We start from the raw sequence: 24,572 nt of genomic DNA on the forward strand, positions 1-24,572 counted from the left end.
TCCCCCCCCCCCCCCCCGTCCACCCGTCCTCCGTTTCTTTGTGGTCATCACTTCCTGCTCTTCCAGCGTTTAAGAATCCAAAGTATTTTATTTTCCCTTCAGCCTCAAATGGCTTCCAGACGCCGCCGCTTCCTGCTCCCCGTCTCTCCTCTCGCTCCCCCTCCTTTCTTCTCATTTTTTTTGGGGTCTGCTGACCAAAACCCCCCCCCCCCACCCCCCACAATCCAGAGCGGTCCAGGAAGCCAAGAGCACAGAATGAATTCCTCAAAGTTTCCTACGTCTCTCCTTTCTCTTCCAGGAATCCTGGACGTTCCCTGCTCTCTCTCTCTCTCTCTCTCTCTCTCTCTCTCTCTCTCTCTCTCTCTCTCTCTCTCTCCGCCTGTTTTTTACATTACGGACAACATTTCAAGGCCTTGCTGAATCACAGCTGCCATTTGAAGGTGAAAACTCAGAGCTGGTTTTCTGGACGTCGTCATGTAAACGAGCGACGGTTGCCTGACGGAGTGAAACTCTCCCGACGGTCTGGACGGCAGTCGACAAACCCTGAATGTGAAGCTGCGGTTCTTTCCTCTGAATATTTAATCATTCCTTTGTCTTCTCTCTCTGGTATTTCCACACTCGGAGGTTTTGTGCGTTTCTTTCTTTCTTTTCCCGTCGCAGTCCGGTCAGACCCGCCCCTCGATTACAGCCTGGTCGCTCAGAGTTGCACCGACTCTGTAATTACCGCGCAAGACTTTAGAAAAGGCTTCATAATCAAAAACCGGCGCAGATAATCACAGAGTGCAGCGCGGCGGCGCTCGCTCCTTCCTCCTCGCGCTCATTGATCCTATTTTTACCTTTAAAGCTCCGATTCTGACAGAATAAAGCCACACTGACTCCTTCCTCGTCCGCCGATTCAGAAAAGCTGCACTTTCCTCCGAGCCGGCATTTTGTTTTCAAAAGTGGCGCTGCAGAACAGTCAAGGCTTAACGGGGGTTTTCAGTTTTCTCCTGGAGACATGGCGCCGTGAACCGGCCGGAGAGCTGACGACGTGACAGCCTCTACACTCGCGTTCTGATTGGACAGGAGGCGGACGGGGGCGTTCCTACGTCCACAGGAGGCGCTTCGTCTCTGGCTGGATTAGCTTCGATGCTACAGCTTTGAAAAGCTCCTCGCTGTTCTGCTCCCGTCGCTCTTTAACGGACGGATTTAACGAAAACGTCTCCGTACCAGTCGAACCCTCGCGCTGGCCGCCATCTTGGAAAATGGCACCATCATGGAGACGACGTCCTTTAACCATCAGTGAGCTGCTCCCATTCCGTTTCCCTCTCTGTTAGCATTAGCGGCAGCGTCGACAACACAAGAGTGTGTCAATGGCAAACTGGTCTTTTTTTTTTTTTTCTTTTTTTTTCTTCCAATGCCTTGCTGCCGATTAATTCCACTTCCTGGTTGTGGACGTGAGCAAACGCCAGAACATCCAGTACTTCACCCACTTTCATGTAAATGGATACTAATGGTGTTAAAGTGAGCTTGATTAGATAATACTGAGCGCATGTGTGTGTGTGTGTGTGTGTGTGTGTGTGTGTGTGTGTGTGTGTGTGTGTGCGTAAGAATCAGCAGACCTGGGGTCTTGTGGGTGGTAATTAGCACTTGAATTTCACTAATGGCTTAATAGAAATCAGCAGCCTCAACACACACACACAATCAACCGCACACACGCGCACACACACACACACACACACAGGGCAGCGACCTACTTTGCAGCAAATGTGTGTGTGTGAGAGTTGCTAGCCTCTCATTAATACCTATTTCCATGAATGCTGAGAAAGCCTTGCAGTTCTTTCTCTGTAATTGCTTACACACACACACACGCACACACACACACACGCACACACACACACACGCACACACACACACACGCACACACACACACACGCGCTCCTATTAGCTGCTCTAATTGAAAGGCTGTTAAGCCTCAGGTTTCGTGGTGCGAGCTAAACGCCGGGTGTCTGTTTTCGGCTCCGCTCTGTTTTTAAGCTTTTAACAGACCGCAAAGAGCCGAGCGGCGAAACCCGACGCCCGGAGCGAGCTGCGATACGCCGGCCGGCGCCGCGTCCGTCCGGCCGGCCGGCCGCCACTTCCTGCACCCTCCGCCGTCCTCGCTGTGGCTCTGTCGCCTCTTCAGGAGAAACATGACCTGTGGAGACTCTTAACATGATGTTCCAGGTGAAATGAGCCTTTTATGCTTTTTTTCCGTTTAAGAAAAGTTTCACGTTCACACAGCCAGCATTTTGAAAGCGATGCTCGTTTCCATGGAAACAGCAGGAACACGAGAAACGATGCGTCTTAAGATTACTTTTACATTTTATTCCTTCTGCTTTTAACCCAGCCGGAGACCCTGATTCTGATCCTTTTTTTTTTTTTTTTTTTTTTTGGTATTTTATCTTGCAGCACGTTGTGTTTTTTGGTTTGTATGTCTAAACACACACACACACACACACACACACACACACACACACACACACACAGCGTTCCGTTCAGCGTCTGCCCCCGAGTCGTCGTTTTGGAGGAGGAGTGGATTTTTGCAGTAACTGAAAATCACATTTCAAACCGTCCGTGACCCTTTTTTCAAACTGTGGAGAAAATATACACGTCAACATGTGGGCTCAATCCGGGGGGTTCTGCAGGCATCCGGCGGTCCCGGTAGAGTGTGTGTGCGTGTGTGTGTGTGTGTGTGTGTGTGTGTGTGTGTGTGTGTGTGTGTGTTGTCCTTGAATCTTCAGCCCACCCTGGTATAGAAATGCTGGAAGTAATGTCATTTTCCTGTCAGGCCACACACACACACACACACACACACACACACACACACACACACACTGCGATTGTCGGTTTACTCCGCCTGTACAGAGCTCTTCACTCCAGCTGTGGCGCAGCTGTGGTTTTTCTTCCCCGTTTCCACGGAGACGGAGTCGAAGTGTTTTCAGAAAGCTGTATCTGAACTGGCTCCACGCGCCGCTGCGTGAACGGACGCCTGGAACCAGGGGCGGGTTCCCGATTCAGTACTTTTGTAAGTACAGACCGAATCCCGTCGTTTCCACCGAGAACCAACCAACGTCGGTACCTTGTTTCGGTACCTAAGAACCAGATTTTTCTCCAGGCGGAGCAGCGAGCAGGATCAGATCTACAACTCCTGCATTCAGCATCGTTAGCATTAGTTAGCACGTCAGCATCCGTTAGCGACTTGTCATCTGAAGCAACAAATGAAGATTTATTAACACAAACACACTAAAGTACCGCAAACTGGCACCGTTGAGTCCTGGTACCGGGTACTGGTCCCGTATCAGTTCAGACGCTAACGCTACCCGTCGCTCCCCAAAACACACTGAAGTTCTTCACTTTTATGGAAGCATTGTGGCGTTTCAGCCGGATTCCTCACAGACTCGTTTCAGCCGTGACTGCCTTTACTTCCTGCAGAGCGGCGAAGCCTCTGTCTTCTCTGAAGTAGTCAGCGGATGACAGTCCTCCCTGCAGTTCTCCTGCGCTGTCCTGTCACTGTGTGAAATAGATGGGGGGTTTATAGCGAGTTAACGGCCTCACGGCTCGGTTTTACCGCCATCTTGGTTCCCATCAGGACCGGCTTGGCAGGAGCGGAGTCTCCCGGCGGTTCCCCGGGACGTGTCACCTTCAGGCGGAGCCAATAGCCCCTTCTCCGTCCTCCCACCGGACTCAGACAGAGCGTCTCGGCGTCACGGCTCGGAGACGATCGATGTTCAGTCGGCCGCCGTCGCTCCGGAGCGAAAACCGCCGGCTGCCAAAAGTGTGTCAGCGTCTGATTTGTACAGAGACGGCTGAGTGACGGCGCGGCCGCGAGGGCGAGGAAAGATAACGAGCCTGTCAGGAACCCTCCTTCCCACCGCTGGAGAAGGTCGGGAGTGAGTACAGGAGGCGTGGAGCTCCCAGGTCAAAGGTCACGTACAGCACGGTCTGCTTCCAATCAGGACACGTCCGCTCCGGCGTCAAGAACGTGGCGGTTCTGCAATTTATGACGGGTCCTCAGATGAATGTGGGTTAAAGCAGAGAACCCTGACATGTGGAGCAGCTCTGAGGCCCTGGGGGGGGGGGGGGGGGGGGGGGGGGGGGAGCTAACAGCACACACCCACTGCTGTCGTCCACAACGTTTAGAGCAAGAAGCTAGTTCTAGCTGAAGGGACAGAGAGGGGACTACAAAGTGTCCTGATGTGCTGCAGATGCAATGAAGCTAGCTTCTCTCCGAGCTAGCTTCTCTCCGAGCTAGCTTCTCTCCGAGCTAGCTTCTCCCTGAGCTAGCGTCTCTCTAAACTACCTTCTCGCCAAACTAGCCTCTCACCGAGCTACCTTCTTTGAGCTAGCTTCTCTTTGAGCTAGCTTCTGTCCGGGCTAGCTTCTCTTTGAGTTAGCTTCTCCCTGAGTTAGCTTCTCCCTGAGCTAGCTTCCCTCCAAGCTAGCTTCTCTCTGAGCTAACTTCTCTCTGAGCTAGCGTCTCTCTAAACTAGCTTCTCGCCTAACTATCTTCTCGTCAAACTAGCCTCTCACCGAGCTGGCTTCTTTGAGCTAGCTTCTCAACGAGCTAGCTTCTCACAGAGCTAGCTTCTCTCCGAGCTAGCTTCTCTCTGAGCTAGCTTCATCTGGACTGTGGGAAATGTTGAGTTCTGGTCTGAACGCTGCGCTGCATCCTGACAGGAGGAGTTTGGAAGTGCGGCCTGACTGGCTGTCGGCTCTGCACACGGTGAAAACACAACAAACACCTCCACCCGTCCTCCATCCATCCTTCTCCCTGTAAATATGCATTATTCCGTTTGTTCACAGAGGCCCAGAGAGCAGGGTTTGCCTCCCACACACACACACACACACACACACACACACACACACACACACACACACACACACACACACTGAGCTGCATTTACAGTCTCACACACTCCGAATGGGGAGGGGGGATATATATATCACATTCATACATGAATGAATCACCTTTATTACCGCTGACCCCTGTTGAGCCAAGGAGAGAGGGAGCGAGGGAACGTCTGAGCCGGACGTGGAGGAAGAAAGAAGCAGCGTCGGGTCCAGCCTGAAATGTTCTGCCTCTGCCTCGTTCTCATTTTAATGGCTGTTTTCAGAGGTTCAGCTTACCGAGGGACCCCAAAGAAAACCCCATAAAACCTCTTTCTTGGGGTGAGGAGCAGTTGCTGACCCCAGTAAAAAAAAAAAAAAAACAACAAAAAAAAGTAAAGAAAGGTCCGTTTGATCACGGAACATTCATTTATGAAGGAACTGCTTTGTTACATTGATCCTGCAGAGAAGTTGTTTGGCGGGGAAATACTGTGTGTTTCTTACTGCTATCACTCCCAAGAAACAATGCTGGACATAAATATGGTCGTCGGAAACTTTTGTTTTTCTCAACAATGTAAAAAAGTTTCTGTTATTGCCGAAGGACAAAGTTATCAAGAAGCTTCCCTTTATTCTGCCATGAGTTCCTCCCTGGACAGGTCACAGGTCACAGGTCGTCTCAGGGCCTGCTTATACAGTCAATGTCATCTGGAAACTACATTTTCATCTCGGTGCTGGAGTGTTTTCCCGTTCTGCAGACGGTTCACTCGGTTCCCAGTCAGAACCAAAGTGAAGTCTGACGTTTTCACCTGAAAACCCGGAAACGGAGCCTCGGACGAACCGATGAACCTCAGACGCCGTTAACAAGTGAACGCACCTCGTTTTTGGGTTTTCACTCCAGAGAAGTTTCACACTTGCTTCCACAGGAACACGGTGCAGTTAGCATGCCGGGCCACTAGTAGGTGCTGTTGTTAGTTAACACTCTAACCCACTCTGAGTAGTTTTCAGCTCGATATGATCAGGAGATTACAGACTAACATCCATGAAAGGTTTGAAGAAAGAGGAGGAGGTTACCGTTTGAAGGAAAAAAACACTGTGTCACGATCCGTGGGGTTAAACTGTGGAATGAGCTGTGTGAGGAAATTAGAATCATTTCAAACACTGTTCATTACTTATGAATTAAGTGCCTTCCAAGGTTCGGTGTTTCTTTTTAAAATGATTACTCAGGGGTAAATGTAGTGAAATGGAAACCCGTCCTGTTTGTGTCAAACTGAAGGAAATGACGAGAAACACTTCATGGGCAATTTAGATTTGTGTAATTTTGATGTTTTACCCATTTGAAGAGTGTCTTCCTCGCTTCCTCTTTTTCTGTATGTCTGCACGTTCAAAATAAACTACAAACAAGCTGCGAGCCAGAATCCCTGAAGGAAACCCCTCCACACACACCTCCACCTAACCCTAACCTCCACACACACCTAACCCTAACCCCACACACACACACACACACCTCCACCTAACCCAAACACACCTCCACCAGGCCCGTGTGAGGCCAGAGTTCAGACTCGGAGTGACAGAAGCTGCACCGGGCGCCGTGGCGAGCGGCAGACGGCGATAATGACTCCCCAGGGCTGGCGTGCCTTTTGGCCAGAACACTTCCTCTGTCTGGATACATGGCTCAAGAGCTACATTAGAATACTGCAGAGTGTGTGTGTGTGTGTGTGTGCGTGTAGGCATCACTGCTTTGGGTTCACAGGGACCCAGTGAAGCCCTGAGTCAAGCGTTGGCGCAGACGGCTGTGATTCATTGGCGAACATTAGAAAGAAGCAGCACTTCCACACTGCGTGTGTGTGTGTGTGTGTGTGTGTGTGTGTGTCACACGGAGGTCAGAGTGTTTTTTTAAAGAGGCAGCGTGACGGACCCTCAGAGAGTCGGCGTGTGCGTCACCGCGGCTCGTCCCAGCTGTCCGCCATTAGACGCCTCCAGAAGCGTCTCTTCCTCAGACTGAAGACGTCCAGCCGGAGCCGGGGTCAGTCTGCCGTTTAAAGAGCTGAAACACACCCGTGGATTCTTCTGAGCCAAGCCCCACAAAGCCAACATCTCATATAGTCTGTTCGGATTCTGTTCTTGAGAAAACATTCAGATTAAAGAGTGTTTGAAATTAGAATAAGCGCTTTAATCTCCTTCGTCTCTTCGTTCCTCCGCTTGGCGCCAGAACAGTAGGAGCCAATGAGAATCAGAGAGAAACGGTTTCCGTCGGTAAACAGCGATAGAACGGTTTCTCGGGTTTCTCGCGGGGGCTCGATGCTGAGCTGAAACAGAGACGCTGCTCCTCCTCTGGAAGCTGAAGCTGCTTCGGTGCAGTCAGGACCTGAGAGGCTGAAGCTGAGCTACACCGGAAATCAACACCGTCACAGAAACCCTGATTCCAGAAGACGTTCATCTGCTTTATTTACTGAAGACTCTTCACCCCAGTCAGGAAACCAGATCCTGAACCCTAAATCCGAATCTGGCCTGATCTGAGGCCAGAAGAACGGAACGCTCCTCCGCTGGTTCTCCGATTCCCCGTCAGGCGGGAGAGGAAACAGCTTCCCGGGCTGAGAAGTGGCAGCCGGGGTCACTTCACGCCGACCGAGCGCCGATCAATCCATTTTTATTATTAATGCTCTTTATGTGTCGGACTTGACGCGTATCTGACAGCTTTTCTTCCCCCCTCCTCTTTTCTCCTGATGAATAATAGCAGACCTGAGGCGGGGAATCAGGGCACTGGGGAAAGCAATTTATTTTGGACCTGCTTTATTTTTACTCGTTAAATAAATCTGACACTCAACTTGACGCGCCGGTGACAGTCTGAGAGTCTGTTAATAGATTCGGCGAAGCGGGTGTCGGCTCCCGCACAACAAGTGCACGGCCCAGCTGATAATTGTCTTCTGGGGTTGTTTTTCTGTTGCAGATTACTTTGAAGTTTAATTTTACCTGCAAAGTGACAACTTGGAATAACACTTTAAATTTAATTTCTTCATTGAGATAAATTACTGGGGAAAAAAATCGATGTCTAAACAGATTCCAACAGAAATCTAAAGGTAGCTAAAGGTTTGGACTTCCCCTTTGATCCCAGCGCCTCCCTAAAATATACGTTTTAATAACTGCTCCACTCTTTTCATCTCGTCTCCCTTTCAGAATAAAAGACTTTATGTGACAGCATGAGACGCTTGGAGGCTCGCTCCTCACGCATTCACACAACCACAACGAGACGCGGGTCAATAATTACCCCGATGACGAGTCCGTCCAGGATTAACTGTCAACACCCGGCGGTCGGTCGATCCTGTGGTCGGGAGGAGCCAACGAGCCCCGAGGGAGGAAGTGATGTCATGATCATCTGGAAATGGCTTTTTTACCCTCATTTCGGTGGCGAGTATTGATTGGAGAAGCCAGCTGGCGATCAGGAGGTTGGACTGGCACGAGACGGGACTGAAGACAGACTCGACGCCGGCTGAACCGCTGGTTTTCTGGGATTGAGCAGCAAGTCCAGAAACCACTTTTGTGTCGTTTTAGATTGAAGGGGTTTATACATTTCTTTCATGGAAGATCAATACCCGTCTCTTCTCTCCACATCACAGTTTTATTTGATTCCTTCATCGAATTTATTTCACAAGATGCTCAGTTGACCAAAGGACTCATTAAAGTTGCACCTGAAGCACCTTTTTGTCTGAGTTTCCGCCTGTCTCTTATTTTTTCCTGCGTTTCCTGAGCTCGGTTGAAAGAGCCGTAAGCGGCGCTCTGAGCGGCGCCCCGGCACCCCGGCGCTCCGCGGCGCCCCGGCGCCCCGCGAGCCGTCCCTCAGTGAATCAGTCCGTGTCTGATTGAATTAAAGCTAATGGGCTCACAGACAGCGGTGTGTACGTTAACACAATGCACTAATTACACAGACGAGTGTTTCAGAAGTCGGACTCCTCGCTGTTATCAAGATTAATTTGTTTGCAGAACCTGAATTTCGTTCGGCTGAAGCTTAATTGCTCTGTTTTCGTGGTTCTGGTGATTGTGTTGTCACTGACCGAGGTGCTTCGTCTTCTTCTCTCCTTCAGGCTCTCGAACTGGAAGACGAAGTCAACTGATTGGGCGGAAGAGGACGGCTCGGCCAGTCGGTGATGAGCATCCGGCCCCTCCGCAGCCAATGAGCTAACCGTTCAACAACACTTCCGTACGAGCATCGCAGAGCGGCTCAGTGGGAGCGGCGCTCCGCTGAGAGGACCGGACGGCAGGACTGAGGACCGGCGAGGACGACGATGAAGAGGCTGAGGGCCTTCCTGGTGCTGCTGGGAGTCTGGGCGCTGTGCGGCGTGGCGCTGGGGACCCGGAGAGGGAACGCCTCGTTGGACCGCAGAGGCCACAGACACAGACATCCAGGTGAGACGTGTGAATGCGACACTTCTCTGGAACGAAGACACTCAAAACAAAGTGCTTTCACCAGGGACGGGTCAGAATCCGGTACCAGTATAGGTACTGCCCAAAATCCATCGGTACTACCATGCAGAAGAGCGTAATGCCGTCAGTAGCTAGCGTGTCAACAGAGCAAGCGGGACTAGAAAGGGCTTGAGAGTACGGCTCCACTTTTCAAAATACTTCTAATCTCAGGAAGGTCCTGGTTAAAAACAAGATTTATCTCCAGTCTGAGGAGAGACCAGCCTCAGATCTACGGCTACGACTCCTGCGTTCAGCGCCATTAGCACGCTAGCATCGATTAGCATGCTAGCATCAGTGACTCATCTGCAGCCAGCAACAAATAAACATGTACTACCACATAAAGACACAAAAGAACCTGAAGTTGGTACCGTTGAGTACCGGTACTGATTACCCAGGTACCGGGTATTGGTACTCTGTCGGTCTAAAAAGCGATGTGCTGCTGTGGTTCGTTCGCAGGTCACGCCTCGCTGCACAGACACCGACAGCGGGCGGGGAAAGAGGGCCAGGTGCTGCACAGGTCCAAGCGAGGCTGGGTCTGGAACCAGTTCTTCGTCATTGAGGAGTACACCGGACCCGACCCGGTTCTGGTGGGCAGGGTGAGTGTGGCGCCGCTCGTAAAGCCTCCCTAGCACGCCGCCGGGAGGCCATTCGGGGTGACCGCTAACGCCGACATGATTTCAATGAGCGTCAAGCGTTTATCAGGGGAGAGGACGAGGCGGCGCTCACATCCAAGGCTGGAGATGATTGGTGGTCCTCCCCCCGACTGCAACAACACCATCACTCAGCCCGAGCAGCGGGTTCCACACCAACAACAAATGATGTTTACAATGCTCGTATCTCAGAGTTTAGGAGCCGCAGAGGCAGAGCACGACTTTAATTGAATGTTGGACGCTCTCGCTTTTAAATCTTTCTTATCAGTGCTCGCTGAACGGTGAACATCTCCTGGCATTTATTTCAGTCTCCCAGCCTCTTTAGTTTGTAGATTTGACAAGTAAAAGCATCTGCAGGGCGGCCCGGCTGCTGCCGCGCTTCTGTTTTCAGCTACATGAGGTCCAGATGTTGCTGCCTCTGTGTCTGACTGTGTCCCGCTCCGTCCAGCTCCACTCAGACGTGGACTTGGGCGACGGCAACATCAAATACATCCTGTCCGGCGAGGGAGCCGGGACCATCTTCGTGATCGACGACAAGACGGGCAACATCCACGCCACCAAGACGCTGGACCGCGAGGAGCAGGCGCAGTACACCCTGACGGCGCAGGCCGTGGCCAGGGACACCAACAAGCCCCTGGAGCCGCCGTCCGAGTTCATCGTCAAGGTCCAGGACATCAACGACAACCCGCCCGAGTTCCTGCACGGGCCGTACTACGCCAGGGTGCCCGAGATGTCCAACGTCGGTGAGTACAGACCCAAACAGGAAGTGGAGGGCTGGCGAGGGCCGGTCCGCTCAGTGGAGAAAATCACTCAAACCTTCTCCTTTACCTTCCCTCCACACGTAATCTGATTACAGAGGTAATCCTGACGGGCCAATCCGCTGTCACCCGGTGTTGTTCGACTGCTCAACAGCCTTTTTCATGCATTATTAATGTGGTGAAACGTGACCAGGGAGCGGTGACAGGAGGAGAGAGAGGCTGGAAGCTTGTCCAGACCCTCCAAAAGCTGTTTGTACAGGCGCACCGATAGTACCGCTGTTTTCAATCTCCGGTACAAACCTTTAGCTCTTCAACGACACCAGGTTTCTCACCGGAGAAAAGAAAGCTTCAGAAACGCCAAGTTTGAAAATGTCCGTCGGTCGGTCGGCGCAGGCAGAAACTCCCAGCGTCCTTGGAGTCTCCTTACCCTGAGTTTCTGATTCTGATAGATGCCATGTGGTCTCGCAGTGTTCAGCCCCTCAAGGCTGACCTGAATCGAACCGCACCGCCTGCCTGAAAGTTGAAAAAGCCAGAAAATCCCCCCTCTGAATGGACTTTCAGAAAAGAGCTGTGAATGAGCCCCGTTAAGGCTGGTTTCGCCCGTCTGCTTCAGCAACTTTAGGCCGAATACACTCGACTGGCAGGACGCTGCAGCTGGTTATCATCAGTCGCAATCAAACCCGGAGAAAAGCTGTAATCTGAGTCAGGCCCAATGCCCCCGTCAGGACGAGAACAGAGAAGGAAAGGTGGGAATCTGCAGCAGTTTTCACCTGGAATCACACTCAGGCGCTGCTTCTCATGTTGCACCAGTGTAAAGAGAGCGTCTTTGTGTAAATGTTGGGTCATAAATCAGCTGGAATTCCACTCGACATTCAAACAACACGCTGTTCGGAGCAGGTGTCAGGCTACCTGTCGACTCGCAGTAAAAATAGAACTATAACAAACCCAGCAGCTGCACTTTTACACGTCCAGTCAAGAAAATTAATACAACTGACTCCTTCTAAAGATGCAAAAGCAGATATTCAAATTTACTCCTCCAGTTACAAACATGTACCACCTGCTGGAAGCAATTAGACTCAGCTCCTGGCGAAAATCCTGCATCTTTTTCACCACGAAGCCAAATCAGGCTTCAAACGATCATAACAAATCCACATTCAGTGTTCCGTACTTTAAAAACTCCACGTCGGTAATAAACTGGCGTGTTTGCAGCTCAACAAGCGTGGCGTTCTCAGATTAAACAGTGGATTGTGAAAGTTTGCTGCTAATCCCGAGGCTGGCGAGCCGGCGGGGCTCGGAGGAGCGTTTCATTTCAAACGCGAGAATCACTGGAATTGGAGACGGCGTGTTTCCGCCAGACGATGATGAAACGCGCTGAAATGAGAGCGGCGACCGGACTCCCGGGGCCACTCGGGGTTTTTCATCCCTTTTCCATCCCGCCCGCCTGGCGGGAGCAGACCGGTGAACCGGCACCTGCTCAGTGTGTCAGACTGGCGGTGAGGCGAAGCCATCCCATCCTGACCGTCCCGTCCTGACCGCCGTGTCCTGACCGCCGTGTCCTGTCCTGTTCACCCCGTCCTGACCGCCATGTCCTGACCGCCATGTCCCCTCCGCCCTGCAGGTACGTCGGTGATGCAGGTGACGGCGACCGACGCCGACGACCCCACCTACGGCAACAGCGCACGGCTGGTGTACAGCATCCTGCAGGGACAGCCGTACTTCTCTGTGGAGCCTCAGACCGGTAAGCAAACCCATCATCCAAAACATTACAACCAGCGGTCCCGCCTCTGTTTCAGCTCTCAAACAACACACTGTTCGTGACTCACTAAAAACCAGCTGACTCAGCTTCCTGCTCCAACCAAGAAATTGAAAATCACCAAAATTTTAAGAGTTTAAACATCCTTTCACTCAAAATGTGTGTGTTATTATTTTATTTTAAAAAGGATCTGCTGGGGGAGGGTTGAGGTCACCATGGGACTGGTTTGCAGAGCAGGTCAGTTTCCAAACCCCAGGCCGGGGCTTTGACCCCCCCATTTCATTCTGTGCTGAATTAGAGGTATTTCACGGTGGTGAGCCCCCAGTTGCTCCCGGTGGGATGGTTCTATCAACACTCCTGCACGGGCGGCTGAATACTGGCTGAACTGGTCAGCAGAGGAGCAGCGACAGCGTCTCCTCATTTATCACAGCAAAACCCAGAAGACTGCGTCCAGTCCTGAAGGGGGGGGGGGGGGGGGGGGGGTTCCTGCTCAGGGAAACTGTTTTTCATTCTGAAGGATTATTGTTTGGGTGAATGTTGAACGACTCACTGATGGAGGTCTTTCCAGCCTCCACCGCGATTTACACTGCTCATCACATTCACCCATTCACTCACACATTCACACGCCAGTGGAGGCGGCGGCCATGGCGGAGCTCGGTCCGTCCACTGGGAGCAGTTTGGGGTTCAGGATGCAGCTCAAGGACGCTTCAGCAGACTGATGCAGTAAAACAATGTCAGGTTACGTCACTGGAGCATGGACTGCTGGGAAAAGGGGAAAATCGGATTTCTGCCTGAACGGAGTCGGACCGTGACTCGGGCCGGCGAGTCGCCGGGCCGAGCGCTTCCTGCTGCCCCTGCACACGGCTCGGTGCTGCAGGTCTCCTGTAACGCCACTGAAAACCGGTCCGTGAGAGAAGAGGAGGTCCTCAGAGGAGCCGACGTCTGGGTTCAGGTCAGGAAGAGAGAAGGAGGGGCTGAGGGGAGAACGGGGTGTGTGTGTGTGTGTGTGTGTGTGTGTGTAGGGGGGGATGTGTGGCGGGAGAGAGAGAGCGAGAGAGAGAGATTTGGGCTGAGTAAATCTGGCTAATCAAACCGGTGTTGGGTATTTGACTGGCTCAAATCCACAGCTCACATTTCTAATTGGTTTGGAGATTATCAGCTTTTCATGCTGTCACACACACACACACACACACTCACACACCCATATGGACGCACACACGTCGATACACACTGTTGGCATAATACGACAGCAGAAAGCCTCCTCGACATGTGGAGAAAGATGGTGGAAGGAAAGTCTTGGTTGATGAATTGAGCAGAAAGAAAAGATTACTGGAGCTTGAAATAGATTCAAATGAAATAAAACTTCACAAGCGTTCCACTCGGATTCTTTTCCTTCTGAATGATTAGTGACGTGTTTTCTGACTTGAAATAAAAACCCTTTCTGAACTTTTCAGAGTAAATCAGAGCGTTTCTCTGTGTGAACACCGCTCCGTCTTTATTGATTCACTGGAATTGAAATCTAAACCATCAGAGGTGAGACACGTCCCATCTGTGTGTTCAGGCATCATCCGAACGGCGCTGCCCAACATGGACCGCGAGGCCCGGCAGGAGTACGACGTGGTCATCCAGGCCAAAGACATGGGCGGTCACATGGGCGGGCTGTCCGGAACCACCGAGGTCAAGATCACGCTCACGGACGTCAACGACAACCCCCCCAAGTTCCCTCAGAGTGAGTCGACCAGCTCTACTGCTGCTTCTCCTGAACACGTCCATGTTTCCAGCCTGCCAACCTTCCTCTCATCAGGGTTTGACCCGAACCCGAACCAGCCTTAACGCTGGATCTTCCAGCTTCCCTTTTCTCCTAGCTCCCTTCTTCCATATTGACCTTCATGAGCCCTCATCAGGGCTGATACTGGTTTACCTACTGACTGTCTAACCGACACCGACCCATCAACCCACTGGACTGTCTAACCAACCCGTCTCACTGTCTAACCGACCCATTGGACCGTCTAACCAACCCACTGGACTGTCTAACTAACCCATCTCACTGCTTCCATACGTCCCGACCTATCAGCCATCAGTAACTCCCTCCTCTCCATCCTGCTGTCTTTCCCTGTCGACCTCTGAGACGTCTTGAACCGTCGGTTCAGGACCTTGAGCTTGAAGCTTCTAGAACATTCACACATCGTGTAAATCAGTCTGCCGCAGCGATTATGTGTCAAAAAGGTCATGAAAGATGAAGGAGAAACTGGATTATTGAAGGTTCTTAATGGCCTCGTTGCGGGGTCGGGGTTTGTGTTTATCTGCTGAATTACTGATTTGCTGAGTCGCCATCTTTCACCCGGTCCGGCAGTCGGTCCATACGATCAATGGCTGAGTTTACCCGACTTGATGTTTTAAACGCTGCTCATGTGTCAAACGAAGCACATAGCTTAAGAGAGCTCGGCATCTCGGCTCTAAACGCACCACCTCGAAACGGGAGCGGACTAAAAGTTTGGTTTTGGCTCGGAGGTCTTCCTCCTGTCCAGCTCTCTTCACTAAACCTCTCTTATCCCCTTCACCCAGTCTTCTCTATTCACAAAGTCTCTCTGTCTGCGTATATCTTCTTTTCACTCCTGTACCTCTGAGCAGAGGAACTTCTGGCAGAGATTCAGCCGAGGAGCTGCAGGAATGGATGCAGAGGAAAGAAAAGGGATTTAGCCTGTGGAGGAGCTGAAAAGGCGAGAAAAGACGGAGAGAGAGAGATTTAAAGAGACGGGGAGGTTTTAGAGGTTTCCATCCGGCTGACGGGGTTTTCAGTATCCTGCATCTCAAAGCTAAAATCAAAGTGCTGAGGGAAAAGGACGGTGGCGTTTAGCCTCTTCATGGAGCCACATGTTTCTATGTGACGGCGGATGAGTTGACACTGAAACATAAGCTGAAAGCACGCGGCATAAATCAGTAAATGGTTGATGGAGATAAGCTGCTTTGTCGTTTCCCGCCACGCCGCGCCCTCTTGAACTCTCCTGACGTTATATCTGTTGATCATGGAACACGAAGGGTCGCCACGGATTAAGAGGTTCCTCCGTTAGAGAGCTATAGCAACAACGGCTGTGCGTGATTATCCTGGAAGGTCTTAGAGTTCTGAGAGCGAGCGTTAACGCTCCCGACTCTAAATCCACATCGTTTGAGCTGAGAGGGCTGTGAAGACGTCTTCCTCCATGAGAGACGCAGCTGGACTCTCATCTGGGCCCTGGGACCATATATTTGATCCCCCTGGTGTGGAGGAACAAAGTGAAGTTCTCCAGATATATAAAGAAGCTGCCCCAGTTTCATTTAGGATGACCTTTCCTTCCAGTAATTCTGGAGCGGCTCTCAGAGAAACAAACCTTTTGACCTTCTGAACCATCCGCTCTCCGGCGTCTTAACGGGCCGACTTATCAGTCGCGGCACGTTCCGGGTTCCTCCCGCTGCAGCCGAGAGCCGTCAGGACCGGGCCCGGCCGCAAAAACCAAGATCAAAGCCGAAGACACGGGTCACGTCGGCAGTCTCTATCTCTGCTCGTTCGTCATGTCGAGTCCCAACATGTTTCTGACCCCGTGAAGGCCGGTTCCCGAGAATCCAGCCGGCGGGAACCGTCGTCTCCCAGACACACGGCGAAACACGCAGGAGCGAAGATAAAAACCTGAAGAGGTCACATTTGCATGATCGCTGTCACATTTGCATGATCACGCCGAGCTTGCAGCAGAACTGCTGTTTGGTGAAACTGTGCAGTAACCTACATTTAAGGGTCTCTTTTCACGTTTGTAAACGGGGCCTGAAGCGTTTCATGACAGTGAAGGTGAGAGAAAATCACAGGTTCAGTCTTCGGCAGTGTGAAGTTTGCATGTTCCGCCTGTGTGGGGAGTAAAACAAAGCTGGCGTCATTTCTTCTTCTCGTCTAAGCTGATGGGAGGTGTGAAGCTCTTCACCTCCTCGTCACGTCTGCAGAGTCTTTCTTGCATTTCTTTCCACATATATGTACGTTCTAAAAATAGGAGAAAAAAAAACAGGAAGTGGCGTCTGTACAGAAATCTAATCGCTGAGCGGAGACGGAGCGTCGACGATATCCGACGTTTCAGAACAACAACAAACAGCAATATGTTGAGGAAGCGGCTACTCCCGACAAAAAGAGGAGAGAAATATCGAAGCAGAACAACCACCTGCGAGGAGCGTCTCCCAGATGGCGTGAATGAGGACAGTGATGACTTATTTAGCAGCCGGGCGGAGAGAGAGCGCGGGAAAACCAGAAGAAACGAGGAAAACGGGAGTGAAGGGAGGGAACCGCAGCCAAAGATGAAACGATAGAGGGAGGACAACAAGGAGGGAAATGAAGAGAGACAGAAAAATAATGCATGGGAGCACAGAATGCAGCGCTGCTCCTCAGACTCTCCCGTTCACCTCATTATCAGCCGGGCTTCATTCACGGCCCCGAAAATCCATCACGGCAGAGACGAGAGCAGCAGAGAAGCCCGGGCGAAGGACGAGGCAGGCTCAATGAGACGGCACGGCCGAGACGCTCCGGTTAAACACTGGTGATGCATGGCAGCAGGGACGGCAGGGACGGCAGCAGAGACAGCAGGGACGGCAGGGACGGCAGCAGGGACGGCAGGGACGGCAGGGACAGATGCTTCACCCCTCTTTCAACACCAACAGACACGATCAGCTGCTGCAGATCTGCAGCCTTCATTTCATTTCACCCTCCCTCTGCTTCATCCATCGATATTCTACAGTCCCAACTCATTAAGTCATCAATACAAGACTCCCGTTTGAAACGAACAAGTCACGACTGAACTGCTGACGTTCAGATTACAGACCATCTTCCTCTAACGTCAGATTACAGAGCATCTTCCTGTCACTAAGTCGAATTTACTCTAAAGTCTTACTGATTGTCTCATTAACAGCTTGATCCCTCAGTTTGTGCATCGTCACATTTAGCATGTAGCATCGCTGGTGTGTGAGCCTTAAATTCGTTAGCATGTAGCATGTAGCATAGCTCGGCGCTACTGCTGCTCCAAATGTTGCAGAATCAGTTTCTGGAGTTGAACCAACTCTCTTCCCTCGTTTCATATTTTCTCTGAGCATCACTCAGTGTCCGTCTTGCTTTTTCATTCTCATTAATATTAAAAGTCTCCGAGTGCGGACATCGCTGGACCTGTCCGTTATTGTACCAACGGCGGCGTTGCTGGATCCTCTCCCAGTAGAACCCTCGGTTCTGGATGGTTCCTGAAGGCTGATCCCGACGTCAGGCTGCATGTCGTTCCTCATTCAGGAGGTTTTTGTACCTTTAGAGCTTCCCTCAGTTTGGAAAAAGGGTTGAGAGCCTGTTTTCAGTGTCCAGCAGCCGGACCCTGGAGTGAGCAGTGAGAGTTCTGCAGTGTTCGGACCGGCCGGGCCGAGCTCCTCTCAGTAAGCAGAGAGTTTACTGACAGTTTCACCACGGCGTCGGCAGCAGCTCCAGCAGAACCTCGATAAACGTGACGTATCATCAGAGGAAAAGCCGACAAACGGCTGAATTTCCACATTTTCAGACCTGCTGATGCAAAAGAAAAACCCGGGTTCAGGGAGATTACTCTCCCCAGTGCGGATTCTTGATTATAAATTTGAGACAAAGTGATTCACCTCACAGTCGAATGAAGAGATTCACAGATTTATTCAGAGTCAGGCTCTGTGTGAAGAATCAGGGAATTACTGCCTTTAATATTAATGTTATTACATATTAATCACACACACACACATACACACACACACCTTTCAAGCGTCTTTGGCAAAGAAACTGCAGAGAAAATAGAACATTTTATTAAAGTTCAGTCATTAACTCGCTTAAACATTACAACTTGTTGAAGTAAAAAGTAAAACTATTAATTTGCTAAAGATATTATGATTAAAAACAATTTCAGAAATAAATTAGTTTCACAAATACTTGAAGAAAGAGTCAAACGTTGTCATGTCAGTCTTGATACTGTCAGTATTTAAAACAACAAACAGCTGAGGGCTTAGAGGGCTTAGAGCCTGTTGTTGTTTTTGCTGAGAAATGTATAGTAAATTATTTTAGGTAGACACTGTGTATACACACATATATATATATATATATATATATATATATATATATATATATATATATATATATATATATATATATACATATGTTCATGCTGGTTTTTTAGTTCAGTCTTTAAAGGTAAACAGGTAAGACTGCAGGTTTTTTTACTGTAACCTGAACCAAAAACCAGTTGTTTGGCTTCAGATCAATCAATCATGAGCAAAGAATTCCGATCAGGAATCGGGCTGAGGAGCGCCGGCGATGTGAAGGAGTTCAGTTACCGATCACTCTTTAATAAGACTTCATTTCTTCTATTTGTCAAAAATGCTTCATATGAATATCAGCTCAAAGGTTTCCAGATGAACTTCATTTCTCCGAAATCAATCTCTAGCAGACGTTATTGATCTGTATTGATCTGGGTTCAGACCGACTGCTTTCTCCCGCAGCGTCTCTTTTAGTTCATGACTGAAAGAATCGGACGCCTTCGCTCGTCTTTCCAGGTGTCGTCAAGCAGACGTTCGCATTTCAAATGGTGCTTCCTGTCCTCGCTCCCCGCCGGGCGAGCGATCCGTCACACAGGAGGCGGCGGAGCTGGAGGACGAGGGCAAAGGGAGGGCAGGGATGGGATGGGGGGGGGGGGCTTTCCAGAGGATGGGGGGGTCTGGAGGCTGGCATGGGGAGATGCAGGGAGGATGAATCTCTCGGGAGTCACGTTCTTAGCGACAGGATTGCTGCACAAGAACATGCTGATGGCGTCCGGCCGGCGAGATGATGAGCTCGCCGCGTCCCGCCGTCCTTCCCTCGCTCGCCGGCACAAACAAAGAGAGAGGACAGGGAGCGCCGGGAGAACGAGGTAATGACAGAACGAGCAGCGGCGCCAGAAAAATGGGCCGGAAATGGGATGAAAATGCTTTGAGGAGAACGCAGGATGAATGGCAGATGAGGGAAGGGAAGCCGCCGTGGCGAGCGCCACCGTCCGAGGTGTGCCTGGCTGACGTGATATCCGAGTCCTTGGCAGTCCCAGACGCCCCCAGACCAGATGAGACAGACGGGGTCGTTCACCTTCAGGCTAAATGCTGGGCTTTCTGTCCCCCCTCCCCCGCAGGTGTGTACCCCATGGTCGTGTCGGAGGACAGAGTGCCGGGGGAGGAGGTGGGCCGCCTCAAAGCCAAAGACCCCGACATGGGGGACAACGGTCTGGTCAACTACCGGCTGGTCGAGGGAGACGGGATGAGCGTGTTCGAGCTGACGACCGACTCCGAGACCAGGGAGGCCGTCGTCAAGCTGAAGAAGGTGAGTCGGGAGGTAACGGGAGGTAACGGCAGGTAACGGCAGTCAGGAAGTAACGGGAAGTAACGGGAAGTAACGGGAAGTAACGGCAGTCAGGAAGTAGTGGGATGTAACGGGAGGTAACGGGCAGTCAGGAAGTAATGGGAGGGTAACGGGAGGTAACGAGAGGTAACGGGAGTCGGGAGGTAACGGGACGTAACGGGAGTCAGGAGGTAACAGGAGTCAGGAGGTAACGGGAGGTAACGAGAGGTAACGGGAGTCAGGAGATAACAGGAGTCAGGAAGTAACGGGAGGTAACGGGAGGTAACGAGAGGTAACGGGAGTCAGGAGATAACGGGAGTCAGGAAGTAACAGGAGTCGGGAGGTAACGGGAGGTAACAGGAGTCGGGAGGTAACGGGAGTCAGGAAGTAACGGGAGGTAACGGGAGGTAACGAGAGGTAACGGGAGTCAGGAGATAACGGGAGTCAGGAAGTAACGGGAGTCGGGAGGTAACGAGAGGTAACGGGAGTCGGGAGGTAACGGGAGTTGGGAAGTAACTGGTGGGGGGCATTTGGAGAAGGTTGCCTGTGGTAGAAACATGACTGTGTCAGCGTTGACTGAAGAAGCCTTCATGCGAGGCGCTCAGTCCATCCAGTGGAAGCACTTTGGGGTTCAGAGTCTTGCTCAAGGACAGTTGTACAGGGATAGACGGGGAATCAAACCTGCAACCACCCAGCTGAGCGATGAGCAGTCTGCCGGAGCAGCAGGGGCTCGGATGGTAAAGCTTGAGCCGTGAACGAGGTGATGATCCCAGCAGTGGGTTTCAGGTCCGGTTCTGGACGGAGAACTCGTACTCGTTACTACAGACGGTACCGTTCACATCTCACCCGATACAGTACTGATGCCCGGTACTCAACAGGACCAGTTTTCTGTACTTTTGTATATTTATGTGGAAATACATGTTCATTTGTTGCTGGGTGCAGATGATGAGTCAGCAATGGACTAGCATGCTAATGGATGCTAGTGTGCTAACAGTGGAGAATGCAGGAGTTGGAGCCGTAGAAATATCGTTCTCAACCAGGAGCTTCCTGATTCGAAGTTTTCCCGCCACAATCTTATTTTGAAAAGAGGAGCCGTGATCTGGAGCGCTTGCTTTGTTGACATGCTAGCTACTGACGGCATCAGGTCCGGCATGGAATAGCCCCAACTCTTCCACTCCCTCATATTCACAGAGATGCGTTCAGGTACTGAATAATGGTACCGTTTGATTTTACATCAATCGGTACTCGGTAGTACCAACGGAATTCGGTCGGTACCAATAACAGTACCGGATTCTGACTCGTAACACATCCCCGATACAAACCCGGTTCGTAGTCGTCCTGTAAAAAAGTGTGATCGATGCGTCCCCAGTAATTCTGCCTCATTTCCTCTGCTTTTCTGCATCCCTTAATTGTTTTTATGTGGCTGCTTGATTTAGTGCTGTAGAATAAATATCGATCAGAGTGGAGCTGAGTCGGGACGCAGGATCTAATGATCGCTCTTTAGAAAAACAAGCTGCACAAACAGCCGGAGAGGCTGAGAAAACACCAGCGTTTCTCCTCCAACCCGACAACACGGTGGATCCAGAAGAGCAGAGTGGATCCAGGAGAGCTGAGTGGATCCAGGGGGATCCAGGAGAGCAGAGTGGATCCAGGTGAGCTGAGTGGATCCAGGAGAGCTGAGTGGATCCAGGGGGATCCAGGTGAGCTGAGTGGATCCAGGAGAGCTGAGTGGATCCAGGAGAGCTGAGTGGATCCAGGGGGATCCAGGTGAGCTGAGTGGATCCAGGAGAGCTGAGTGGATCCAGGGGGATCCAGGTGAGCAGGACTCGTTCCAGATTTATGAATGAAAAAAAAAAAAGAAGGCGCTCGGTTCCGTTTCTGTTTGACATCAACACCAACTTCCACAGTGGAGTGCATTAAGTTTCATGGTTCCCTGGGCCACAAAGCTCATCTCCTGCACCGTGACTGTGACCCCCCCACCACACACACACACACACACACACACACACACACACACACACACACACACTGCAGCTCTCACTGATCCAGCTCAGCACACACAATTACTTTTTCTCACTCTTCCTGCAGCTCTCCTTCACTGTCTCACACACAAGCAGTCCCTCATTCTCTCAGTTCAACACAGCGAGTCCTCACGACTCCAACACACACACACACACACACACACACACACACACACACACACATACATACACACACACACACACACACACACACACACACACACACACACACACACACACACACACACACACACCGGTGTGTGTCTGGCTGCAGGTCAGGATTACCAGCTGAATCTTCAGTGAGCTTCCTTCTCCTTTTCCCTCCCGCGGCGTCCGACCTCTGAGTCTCTCAGTTAAAAAATAATAGTGTTTATAGCGGTGTATTGGTGTGTGAGGACAGCTAGCGGTGTGTGAGGACAGCTAGCGGTGTGTGAGGATGGCCGACAGTCTGACGTACGTCCAGATCTGCCTTTTGTGCAGCCTGTGCTCGGATTTTAAAGAGGTTCTTTTGTTAGAACAGTTAACGTGCAGAAAGGCTCTTTCTGCTCAGGATTTCCAGACGGACTCCGCGTTCACACACTGATCGTCTGCTGAATGGAGCGTTTGTGGCAAGCGGCACTTCCTGTGCAGACAGAGAGGACGTTCAGTGAAAGACCAGCCTGAACCAGGACAGAGCAGGAGCCCTGATCGATCCCTGAGCCGTTCCTCTGCCGCTCAGAGCCCACCCGCTAATGCTAAACGGCTAACTCTGTTTTTGTAATGAAACCAATCATGCGACAAACAGCAGCGCCAACTAGTGGGCCAACATGGAAACCGCATCATTTGCTGGACATCATAAATAGTTCAGGAGTTGTGTCTAAACGTCCCGATCCAGTGAAGGTGACGGGACAGAAATATCATTTTATCGAACACACACTGAGCCACTTCCTCTCAGACCGCCACACTTCATCTGGACGGTCGGAGGACAGTGAGGCGCAACGCGGCGTTAGCAGAGCCGCCGGATCCTCGCCTCACAGAGGTCAAACAGGTCAACGCCAGGAGTGGCTTTAACTCTCCAGTCGTCTGCAGAGAGCGTGAATGAAGAGGCTTCCCAACGTCAAAGTCTCCTCTGGGTCTGGGTCTGCAGATGTAGGTACTGTGTTGGGCCACTAGTGGGGGCTGACGGCTGTTTGTTGCTCTCTGCAGCGTTAGCGTGTAGCTTCGTTACAAACACTCCAAAGATTAGCAGTGGGAGAACGTGGACAGTCGTACGGACAGACATACCGAGCACGTGCAGAACCACTATTCACAGCATCAGCGTTCACGAATAGTTGTGCTTTCCTCATTTCCATGGAGACAGAACAGTCGCCGCCATGTGAACAGACCCCCAAAACAGGACTGTCTGCATGAGCGTCTCCGTCCGCCTGTGACGGACCAACACCGCGCAGACTGTCCCCCAACAGCCTGACTCCAGATAGACGGCAGAGGACGATCTGACACACTCACCCTCACACTCCCCTCACTCTGATGATCACACACAGCCATGTACAAGCACATCAGCGCACGTGTGTGTGTGTGTGTGTGTGTGTTGTGTGAGAGAACAATCGTCTGCATCCCTCGCAGGGGAAATCAAGCGTTTCCCCCGTGACGGCGCTGCGAGGCGCAGCTGAAGCCTTCACGCGTGTGTTTACACACACCAGAGCACATGTGGTGCCTCACACCTTCACACACTTCAAATCAGCACCGAGAGTGGCCTGCGCTAATCTCCATTCTCTCTCCTCCTCACACACACACACACACACACACACACACACACACACACACACACACACACACACACACACACACACACACACCAGGATGAGCTTTAATCAGCTATTCTCTTTCAACTGTGTCCTGACGAAAGCAGTCCACAGCATATTAAGGACCGTGAGTGAGTGTGTGTGTGTGTGTGTGTGTGTGTGTGTGTGTGTGTGTGTCTGTGTGTGTGTGTCTCAGGGAGCGACGGGGGGAGAAGGAGGGGCTTCATTGTGAATCTTATGATTGTTATTATCTCACACTGATTGCGAGCGGCGAGGCTGGAGTGTGACGGAGGAGAGAGAGTGAGAGAGTGAGAGAGTGAGAGAACTGGGTCACAGCCTCTCCGCTGCCGCCGTACCTGCCGTGGCGGCATTAAACACCTTTGGCGACGCTGCCGAGTCGGACGCCACGGCGGCGGCTGAACGGGCGGTCCGTGGAGGGGAGGCGGCGTTACGGGCCGAGCTCCACCACCTTTAATCTGAATCAGATCCACAATGTTTCTCCCAATAATGAGGATTTCCTGCTTCAAACGCAGAAAGAAATGAGTATAAATAAGGTCTGGAACCCGGACCCGGACCTGGACAGTCCCCTCTGACTCTGGTTCTGCAGGTTTCGTCCTGTTCTCTCTCCTCTACTTAGCTTGTTGAATTGTTGGTTGTTCTGTGTGAAAGTGCCTTGAGATGACTTTGTCTCATCTGATTCATTTCAATTTCATTTCAATACATAAACAGCAGACGTTTCGCCCGGGGGGGGGGAATAAATCGTCTGAGTGACTTTAACACAAAATTAGCAGAAATCTGCTCCACATTTATCCGTGTTGCATATTTCTATAAGTGTTGTGGCTGCAGTGGAGCCGCTGTCTGCTCCGTGGCCCGGTGCCTGGTCCTGCTGGTCCTCATGCAGAGGTCCCCGGTCCTGCTGGTCCTCATGCAG

General features: G+C 51.3%; 1 protein-coding gene across 2 annotated transcripts in view; it reads left to right on the forward strand.

The window, feature by feature from the left end:
* cdh11 (cadherin 11, type 2, OB-cadherin (osteoblast)) overlaps positions 1-24,572 on the forward strand; it is a 77,593-nt gene that overhangs the window by 43,689 nt on the left and 9,332 nt on the right. For both annotated transcript variants that reach the window (XM_030106436.1, XM_030106435.1), the window contains exons 3-8: positions 8,928-9,249; positions 9,763-9,902; positions 10,405-10,699; positions 12,333-12,452; positions 14,029-14,196; positions 19,634-19,821. In XM_030106436.1, the coding sequence (XP_029962296.1) occupies positions 9,129-9,249; positions 9,763-9,902; positions 10,405-10,699; positions 12,333-12,452; positions 14,029-14,196; positions 19,634-19,821 (1,032 nt within the window). In that variant the 5' untranslated portion in view covers positions 8,928-9,128. The remainder of the gene's footprint in view (positions 1-8,927; positions 9,250-9,762; positions 9,903-10,404; positions 10,700-12,332; positions 12,453-14,028; positions 14,197-19,633; positions 19,822-24,572) is intronic.

Source organism: Salarias fasciatus, chromosome 13 (assembly GCF_902148845.1).
Source record: "Salarias fasciatus chromosome 13, fSalaFa1.1, whole genome shotgun sequence".
Taxonomy (NCBI): Eukaryota; Metazoa; Chordata; class Actinopteri; order Blenniiformes; family Blenniidae; genus Salarias; species Salarias fasciatus.